We start from the raw sequence: 10,421 nt of genomic DNA on the forward strand, positions 1-10,421 counted from the left end.
TCTTCATCATGAAGGCCCTCCTCCTCCTCTCCCTCCTGGCGCTCTCGGCTGCAGCAGGTCGGTGTTGGTGGATGTGAGTGTGTGTGTCTGTCTGCTGGCTCCGAGTCTGACGCATCGAGTTTCTGTGAGAGCGAAAGACGAGGGTTAGAAATCTGAGTGAGGGCTGCAACTCGGAGTAGTTGATCCAGAGTCGTTGACTCAGTAATTCAATTCAGCAATTCAGAGTCTGACATTTAGAATCAGCTACTAGGAGTCCGTGACTCAGGCTTAGAGTCGGCGACTCAGAGTCGGTCACTTGGAGTTGGTCACTCGTAATCGGCCACTCTGACTTTGTCACTTGGAGTCAGCTTCTCAGAGTCAGTAACTCAGAGTCTACCATTTAGAGTCAGCGACTCAGTTTCAGAGTCGGCAACTCGGGGTCAGCTACATAGAGTCGGTCAATCAGACTCGGCACCTCAGTCCCAGAGTCATCCACTTAGAGCCACTTGGAGTAGTTGATTAAGAGTTGTTGACGCAGAGTCAGTGACTCGGTCTCAGGGTCTGTGACCCAGTCTCAAAGTCAGCAATTCAGAGTCTTCCACTCAAGAGTCAGCTACTAAGAGTCAGTCAATCAGAGTCAGTAACTTGGAGTCTGCCACTCAGAGTTTTACCACTTAGAATTTGCCACTTACAGTCAGCTACTTAGTCTTGGAGTCAGCAATTCAGAGTCAGCAACTAAGAGTCGGCTACTAAGAGTCAGCGACTAAGTCTCGGTGTCAGCTACTCAGAGTCGGTCAAACAGAGTTCGGCACCTCAGTCCCAGAGTCATCCACTCAGAGTTGTTGACTCAGAGTTGTTGACTCAGAGTCAGCATTTAGTCTATGTGAAAGTATCAGATGCAACTTAAAGAATAATTCAAAATGCTTTTTACTGTTTCTGATGTTCAGTGTTGAGTAGCAGTTGCAGTCGTTGCAGAAGTTGAAGTTGCTGTGTGTGTTGCAGGCACTGCAGCCTTTTCAGTCGTTGCAGAAGTTGCTACGGTTTAGAGGTGTCCCAGTCCAATATTGATATCCGATATCGGTCCGATATCAGCAAAAAAACAGTTATCGGTATCGTATTGTATCTAAAATCTCTGATATAAGCAGTTTCTGTTTCCCATTGGTTCATAATACATGGATCAGTTTTTCCTCATACCTACTGTTGCTGATTACTGTTCTTTGTTTGAATAATATCACTTAATCAAGCCTTTTCCAACATGACAGACATACTACAGAATAAGTAATAAAAGTATGCATGTTTCATGCTGATATCGTATCAGATTAATATCGGTATCAGCCAATACTCAATGCTGCAGTATCGTATCGTATCAGAAGTGAAAATGTAACATCGGGACATCCCTACTACGGTTGCAGCATTTCCAGGAAATAAAGTTGTTCAACACATTGCAGAAGATGCAGCAGGCAAAGTTGTGGGTGTTACAGCAGTTGCATGTGTTGCTGCAATCATTGGCTTTCCAGCAGTTGCAGCAACCCTGAGTCATCTCAGGTGATGCAGGCATAATGTTCTCCATGTTATTGCAAAGGTTGCAGAAGTTGCAGGCATTTAAGTTTTTATGTTGATTGTGTATGTTGCAGCTGTTTCAGCAGTTGCAGTTGATGAAGTTGTTGCAAGTTTCTCATGTGTTGCAGAGGTTGCTGAAGTTGCAGAGGTTGCTGAAGTTGCAGAGGTTGCCGAAGTTGCAGTGGTTGCCGAAGCTGCAGATGTTGCTGAGGTTCCAGAAGTTGAAGCTGTTGAAGAAGTTGTTCCTGAGCTGCCGCAGGACGAAATGAGTGAGTGTCTCTCAGAAAACACCCACTGTACTCTGACCTTTGTGTTAGTGTGTGTGTGTGTGTGTGTGTGTGTGTGTGTGTGTGTGTGTGTGTTTACTCTCTAACAGTGTGTGTTTTCTGTTTCAGTGCTGGAAGATGAAGTTCCCCTTCCTGAAGGTAAGAAGCTGAGCTCATGGTTCTCCACAGCCCGGGTTGGTCATCAGGTCCAAGTCTGACTCTCTGTCTGTCTCTATCTGTCTCTGTCTGTCTGTGTCTGTCTGTGTCTGTCTGTCTGTGTCTGTCTGTGTCTGTCTGTCTGTGTCTGTCTGTGTCTGTCTGTGTCTGTCTGTGTCTGTCTGTGTCTGTCTGTCTCTGTCCCCTCAGAAGAGGAAGCGTCCCTGTTTGCTGGAGCAGAGATGGACGCCCCACGTCGAGGTTTCCTGTCGTCATAGTTTCACTCTGTTTATTCGTCCTGAGTCCCTGTCTTCTCTGTCCCTGATCACCTGCTCGTCTCTGTCCGTCCTCTGCAGAGCGTTTCTTCGCCTGTCCCTCTGGTTGGGTCCGTTATAAGACCGCCTGTTATCGGTTTATGACCTCGCCCGCGTCCTGGAGCAACGCTGAGGTACTCACACAACATGACTCTAAAGAAAGACAGGAAGTAAGAGGAGAGGTTGGAAAGCATGTGTGTGTGTGTGTGTGTGTGTCTCCTTTAGGCCAACTGTGTCCAGCAGGGAGCCACTCTGGCGTCTTTCCACGACGTGTTTGATTACAGCTTCCTGCAGTCGCTGATCAGAGAGGCAGGAAGCACCTCGGCCTGGTCCGGAGGGTTCTACTTCCAGGTCCTCAGAGCGCCACGCTTGGATTAAACTGTGTCCAGCTCAGAGTGTGAGGAGGTTAACTCATTCAGAGTGTGTGTGTGTGTGTGTGTGTGTGTGTGTGTGTGTGTGTGTGTGTGTGCAGACCTGGAGGTGGTTGGATCAGAGCCGCTTCACCTACTTCTCGTACTCGCAACTGAACAGCGCCAGCGGCTACCCGTGTGTCTACGTGCTCCCCAGAGGTGAGTCCTTGAAACCCGTCCTTTCTCAGAGTTCGCTCTGATGCTTCATGAAGCTTTCTGATGCTCGATGTTTGATCTTTGACGTTGATGACTGGACGTTTTGTCTTTCAGCTGGCTGGACCAACTGGAGCTGCACCAGTTCCCGGCCTTACATCTGCATGAAGAAAACCGACAGCTGCTGAAAGCAGAGTCCTCACAGAGAGACGGATCTGACACTTCCTGTGGCAACGGAGCTGTGTTCAAAAACAGAAATGTTTAAATGAGAGTTTAATGAAACGCTGCTGCTGCTTCCTGTTTGTTCAGAAGACTCAGATCATCCATGTTTAACGTTGATCCTAAGAATCTGAAATGTGTTTACTGATCTTTGTAACGACTCGTTCATGTCCTGTGTGAAGCTCTTTGAATCGTCTTGTTGCTCAAACATTGTTTATAATAAACCTGTCTGTATGAAGAGATGGCGTCTGATGTGAGCTGTGTTCTTATGATGCTAACAGCAACATTAGCAAGCTGGCTACAGAAACAAAAGCTGGGCTGTCAAAATTGCTTTAATCGGGATTAATCACAAGGTTATCACAATTAATCATAAAATAATCCTTATCAGTCACAAACTAATAGTGAATAAATCAGAACAATTCACGGAAAAATCTTGGAATATATAAATATTTCTACACTTACAAGCCACTGTATCAGGTAGACCTTGCTAGTACCGGGTTGGACCCCCTTTTTCCTTCAGATCTGCCTTAATCCTTGGTGGCATAGATTCAACAAGGTCCTGGAAACATTCCTCAGAGAGTTTGGTCCATATTGACATGATAGCATCACAAAGTTGCTGCAGATTTGTCGTCTGAACATCCATGATGAGAATCTCCCGTTCCACCACATCCCAAAGGTGCTCTATTGGATTGAGATCTGGGGACTGTGGAGGACATTTGAGTCCAGGGAACTCATTGTCATGTTGAAGAAAGCAGTCTGAGATGATTCCAGCTTTATGACATGGAGCGTTATCCTGCTGGAAGTAGCCATCAGAAGATGGGTACACTGTGCTCATAAAGGGATGGACATGGTCAGCAACAATACTCAGGTAGGCTGTGGACTTTTTTTTCTTTCTTTTTTTTTTTTTCCTTCTTTTTAAATTTTTTCTTCTTTTTTCTTTTTCCTTTTTTTCCTTTTTTCCCTTTCTTTCTTTTTTTTCTTTTTTCTCTATTTTTCTTTTTTTTCCTTTTTTTCTTATTTTCTCCTTTTTTCTTCTTTTTTCATTTTTTTCTTTTTTCCTTTTTTTTCTTTTTTCTTTTTTTCTCTTTTTCCTTTTTTCCTTTTTCTTTCTTTCTTTTTTTCTTTTTTCCTTCTTTTTTAATTTTTTCTTCTTTTTTCTTTTTTTCCTTTCTTTCTTTCTTTTTTCTTTTTTCTCTATTTTTCTTTTTTTTTCTTATTTTTTCCTTTTTTCTTCTTTTTTCATTTTTTTCTTTTTTCTTTTTTTCCTTTTTCCCTTTTTTTGTCTTTTTTCCTTTTTTCTTTTTTCCTTTTTTTTCTTTTTTCTTTCTTTTTTCTTTTTTCTCTTTTTTCTTTCTTTCTTTCTTTCTTTTTTCTTTCTTTCTTTTTTTTCCTTTTTTTTCTGTGGACTTTAAACCATGCTCAGTTGGTACTAAGGGGCCCAAAGTGAGCCAAGAAAATCTCCCCCACACCATCACACCAGCAGCAGCAGCAGCAGCCTGAACCGTTGATACAAGGCAGGATGGATCCATGCTTTCATGTTGTTGAGGCCGAATTCTGACCCTACCATCTGAATGTGGAGCAGAAATCCAGACTCATCAGACCAGGCAACGTTTCTCCAATCTTCTATTGTCCAGTTTTGGTGTTGCTGTGTGAATTGTAGCCTCAGTTTCCTGTTCTTAGCTGACAGGAGGGTCACCCGGTGTGGTCTTCTGCTGCTGTAGCCCATCTGCCTCAAGGTTGGACGTGTTGTGTGTTCAGAGATGCTCTTCTGCAGACCTCGGTTGTAACCAGTGGTTATTTGAGTTACTGTTGCCTTTCTATCAGCTCCAACCAGTCTGTCCATTCTCCTCTGACCTCTGGCATCAACAAGGCATTTTGTCCCACAGAACTGCCGCTCACTGGATATTTTCTCTTTTTGGGACCATTCTCTGTAAACCCTAGAGATGGTTGTGGGTTAAAATCTCAGTAGATCAGCAGTTTCTGAAATACTCAAACCAACAACCATGCCACGTTCAGAGTCCCTTAAATCACCTTTCACCGCTTTGACCTGCAGCAGATGTAAGCTTAGATAAGAAGAGGAAGAGAATGAAACCTCAGAAAGAGAAGAGTAGCTGATTGCTCCTCATGTGTTGCACCTGTGTCTTGTTTCACACCTGTGTTGATTACCCCTCTGTCTGTCTATATAGTCTCTGAGTTTCTCTTGTTTCCTCTCAGTTCAGTGTGTTTCTTGTATCCTGTCATGTCACATGTTTGCTGTCATCTCCAGTGTTTGTGTTTGTAAGTTTTCCTACAGTTTTGGTTTTTAGATTTTTTTGGATTTCTTTTGAGTTTTAGACTTTGAGTTTAGTTAGTGGAAGCTCCAGAAATGAACTAAACTTACACAGTTTGGAAACATCAGGCCAAACAGGCAGCGACAGACGGGAACACTGATCAGAGCGTCACATCACACAGCCTGTGTTTCCACTGGAGTTCAACAGAGCTGAAATAAAAACTGACTGACAAATTTGGCGCTAAATATCGTCTTTCTACACCCAGAACCAGAGCCTCCCCTCACACTGATCTGTGTTTCCAGGTCACAGGTGAATGACGCTTCAGAAACAGGTCACACCAGCTCAGCTCTTCACTTCCTGTTGGCTTCAAAAAAAACTGTGAATGAAGCTTTAACTGGAGGAGTTTTTCTCAGAGAGGAGACGGAGAGGAAGCAGAAAACATCCACCTGGATCTGAGCTCACCGGCTCGGCTTTACCTCCTAAAGAACAGATTCACCTCCTTTCCTACACGTTACATCCTCTCAGTGTCAGAGTAAGAAGACGTTTCCAGCTGCTGTTTGTGTGCTAAGCTAACTGAAGCTAACCGCACATCTGGAGATAAGGAAACTGAAACCCCTCTCTCTGTTTGAGCTCACAATGGATCTGCTCTGACTTTGAGCTTTATACAAAAACAGTTTTGGCGTCATCAGACCGAGGTGGATTATGGGAAATATACTTTGCATTTTAACCTGGATATCTGCGTCATCACCAAGAAGTCAACCCTTTGATTGGAAATTTAGTCTGAAGTGGACACAGAGGACTCTGGGAGGTCAGAGGTCACCGTCTGCTGGGTGAGTTTTTATGAAGTAAAATACATCTGAGAAAAAAAAAAAAAAAAAAAAAAAAAAACAAAAAAAAAACATAAAAAAATACCTGAAATAAATGAATCTATATATATTTATATAACACTTAAAATGAGAAACAAAATACCAAGAATCAATAAAAAAAAACATAATGAGAATAGATAAAATGTGAGATAATAATAAAAAAATGAAAATAAAAAAAAACATGAAATGCTCTTAGGTTTAAAGAATAATTTGATGAAAACAAATAATCTAAAATTACAAAAGACACTAAAAAAATATTATAAAATAAAAAAGTAAATTAATTTTTAAGGAGAAGATAATGAAAGAAATGAAAACAATAGATATACACTTACAACAAAATATAAATAATAAAATTAAAAAAGTGACACTAAAGAATAGATTTGCATAACATAAAATGGTAGAAAATGAAAAATATTGAAAATTAAAACTTGTAAAATGTGAAATATAGTTTTTTCAAAAAATAAAATCAAAATGAGACTTCAGGTTTGAAAAAAAAAAAAAAACTGGAGCCTGAAGTTGAAATATTATGAGAAATCAACATTTAGCATCAAAATTAATAATATATATAAAAAAAAAGGATTTGAAAAATTGACCTCAAACAAAACCTGACTCAATAATAACAGCCATATTCATTAACATTAACAGTTAAATTGTGTGTATTTGATGTGAGTGTGAGTTCATCAGTTTTTGTCACAAAGCGTGTCACAGTGTGAACGATCAGAGACTTTATTTTGGCGAGGGAACCAAACTGACTGTTGACTCAGGTAAGAGCAGTGATCTTTAAAAGTTTTATTCTTTTAACGCTTCTTCAGACCTCGTCTGTTTGCTCTTCAAGTTCATGTCGTCACATATTTATTATGGTTTTAATGAACTCAGGGAAACAGATCACACAGACTGATTCAGACAGGATCAGAGTGATTTAAAAAAGTCACTTTAAAACACAAACCAGCATAAAAGCAACCAAATCACGAGTTAAAGTCACTTTCTACGTTAATTTTGTTGATTAATAGGAGAGAGCTGGTGAAAAGAGCAAACAGGTCACGCTGAAGTTTTTGTCACAGTGAGTTTCACAGTGTGAATACTCAGGGATCAAACCGGGTTTATTTTGGCAGTGGAACCAGACTGAGCGTTCAGCCCGGTAAGATTCATAACTTCAATTATTTAACAAGATAAAATGAGCTAAAATAACTCAGGAACTTTATTTCTGCTGTGGAGTCAAACTGGTCGTCCACTCTGGGAAGATCTGAATGCTTTAACACTTAAAAATTCTGTCGGTAGATTTATCGATTTTTCTGTGGTAGTTTGTTAAATTCAGAGTGAGCAGGAACCATCAAGGCTGGAAACAGTAAAAAATAACAGCTGAAACAACTAGGTTATGAAAATAAGTAACATTTTAGAAAGAAAATAAAACATTTATATAAAGAGCAAAGTGACTATAGATCCAAAAAGTAGAAATACATGAAGATTTAAAGATAAATTCAACCTTGTTCAATCTGCAGTGGTAAAATCATAAAACAAAAACAGTGATCTGATTTTCAGAAGTGTCTCTTAAAAAGGAAAAAGGGTTTAAAATATATATTTATATGTAAATGTGAAAATTTATATAAGAAGAATCCAAAGTGACACAGAAAAAAACTAAATTCATGAAGATTTAAAGATGCAAAAGAAAGATGAAGAAAGCTGCATCAGTTTTTGTCACAGTGAGTTTTACAGTGTGAATAATCAGGGAGCAGCTCGGCTTTATTTTGGCGCAGGAACCAAACTGACGGTTCAACCTGGTGAGATTCATAATTTATTATCATTAAATGAGTTCAAATAACTTATCATCTAAAAGTTTTGGAGCAGTGTGTGTTTGTTTTTGCAGGATGTTGAAAGCAATAACAACGTTCACAAAAAAGTGCTTCACAAAGATATGAAAAGAATCATTACAAAGGTTTAAAAAACTCGCAGAAAAAATCATTTTAAGTAAATTTTAAAAAGTTTAACAAAGAAATAAAAGCAAAAAAAAGTGAAGATGAAAATGTTATAAAGCAGATTTTAAAACTTATAAAAAAAAAGTTGTGAGATACAAATCGATATTAAAACAATTTAACAGAAAGCAGTCATGACTTTATGAAACCGTTTATAAACAATCTTAAAAGACATTTTGACCATTTTTTAAACAAAGCAGCTGAATGAATAAAAAAGTCTCATAGAAAAAAAACAAGCGCTGTAGTTTTTGTCACAGCCTGTTTTACAGTGTGAATAATCAGGGAAACAAACTTTATTTCGGCGGTGGAACAAAACTGATCGTTCATCCTGGTAAGATTCATGATTTTAATGATTTAACTCCTTAAAATGAGTTAAAAGATCTTTTTCTTCTTCTTTTTTTCCCACCTAATATTTGATACAAGTATTATTAGTATTAAAAACACAGACAAATCTAACGATGGTGACAGTTGGTGTGAGAACACATAAATTAAAACAGAAGAAGAGTTATTTACAAAATGATTTTACTGAGTCATCACTTTATGTTGAATTTTAAACAGTTTTTGTTTAATTTTTTCAGCTTGTTCGATAAATTCAACCTTGCTCAATCTGCAGTGGTAAAATCATAAAACAAAAACAGTGATCTGATTTTCAGAAGTGTCTCTTAAAAAGGAAAAAAGGTTTAAAATATATATTTATATGTAAATGTGAAAATTTATATAAGAAGAATCCAAAGTGACACAGAAAAAAACTAAATTCATGAAGATTTAAAGATGCAAAAGAAAGATGAAGAAAGCTGCAGCAGTTTTTGTCACAGCGTGTTTTACAGTGTGAAGGATCAGGGTGGATACAAACTTTATTTCGGCAGTGGAACAAAACTGATCGTTCAAAGAGGTAAGATTAAAAAACTCTGATTTCTTTTCAGCTTGAGAATTAAAAACTATCAGTTCCAAGAAGCTAAAACAAGAGGAAACTTTATGCACAGATATCCAGCGCTGTAAAAAATATAAAAAACATATTTTTATGTTGGTAAAACAAGCTGGGAGCTGGAAGCAGTTTTTGTCAAAGCGTGTTTTACAGTGTGAATTATCAAAATAACAAACTTTATATCGGCAGTGGAACCAAAATGATCGTCCAACCTGGTGAGATGATTTTACACTTTAAAAAAATCAGCACATACTTTGTTTTTTGTTTTTTTTAAATATCCCTGTTATTTTTTTTTTTATTTGCAGTGTTTATTTGATACAAGCTGATTCAAGCACACGCAGGCTGCAGACACAAGAGCAGACAGTAAAAAAAATAATCTACAAAACTTTTAATAATGAATGAAAAAACTGAAAAACAGTCAAACATCGGAAACTTAAAAAGACCTGTGATTAAATTTAGATAAAAAGTGGATTAAATTTTTAGTCAGAGACTAAAAAACTAAAAATAGATTTGAGTGAGGATGGCAGTTTTTGTCACAGTGAGTTTTACAGTGTGAATAATCAAGCAACAGGTCGTCTGTACTTCGGAGAAGGAACCAAACTGACCGTTCAACCAGGTAAGAGGGGAAAAAAATAAAAAAATAATCTTTTTCTGTGAAAACTGAGTATTTCTCTCCAAAAATACAACTTTGAAGATTTCAAATAAAAAAATCAAAACTTTCAGAAATAAAAAAAAGCATTAAAACTGTTTTATGACACTATAAAAATTAGAAGCAATTTCAGAAATGCTCAAAATTTAACACATTGTAAAATGTATGAAAATAATATAATAAATATTTAAAACACACTTAAAACAAAAGGTAAAACATCAAATATAGTAAAATGAAAAAAAAAAAAAAAAAACATCAGAGGGCCATGAATTTTGGTTGTTTTCTGCTATTATTCATACTGTTATAGCGTAGATGTTTTGTGTTTTGACATGTTTTGTTGATTTGTTGACATTATAATATCACAATTTAATATGTTGTTAAAACAAACAAAAGAAAAATCATTACAACTGGAAACTGATCCTGTTGTAACATGATATCTATTTATTTTCTATTTGTCTTTGGGGCAGTAATACACTTCGGCCTCACTTAAGTTTACAGCCAGCTATCTTTTAATGTGAAACATATGGTTTACAAAACATTAATAAATTAGTTTTAAGGTTTTTTATTTGGCAGGTTTGGGCTTCCGTACAGAATCTGAAATTACAGTTAAAAGAGCTTAAGCTGTGAGAGGTTAGTGTGAGTGTGTGAGGTTTATGTATGAGTGTGTGTGTTGGTGTGTATGGA

At 37.8% G+C, this 10,421-nt stretch overlaps 1 protein-coding gene across 1 annotated transcript; it reads left to right on the forward strand.

Annotated features, from left to right (window-relative positions):
- Positions 1-1,591: 1,591 nt before the first annotated feature.
- LOC141804219 (ladderlectin-like) lies at positions 1,592-3,026 on the forward strand. The gene is made up of 7 exons (XM_074688545.1): positions 1,592-1,808; positions 1,935-1,964; positions 2,172-2,222; positions 2,318-2,409; positions 2,501-2,626; positions 2,748-2,844; positions 2,956-3,026. Exons 1-7 carry the CDS (start codon positions 1,592-1,594, stop codon positions 3,024-3,026), a joined length of 684 nt encoding a protein of 227 aa, XP_074544646.1.
- The last annotated feature ends 7,395 nt before the right edge of the window (positions 3,027-10,421 follow it).

This window comes from Halichoeres trimaculatus, unplaced genomic scaffold (assembly GCF_033239565.1).
Source record: "Halichoeres trimaculatus isolate MK-OKI-2021-1 unplaced genomic scaffold, fHalTri1.1 fHalTri1_scaffold_15, whole genome shotgun sequence".
Classification (NCBI taxonomy): domain Eukaryota; kingdom Metazoa; phylum Chordata; class Actinopteri; order Labriformes; family Labridae; genus Halichoeres; species Halichoeres trimaculatus.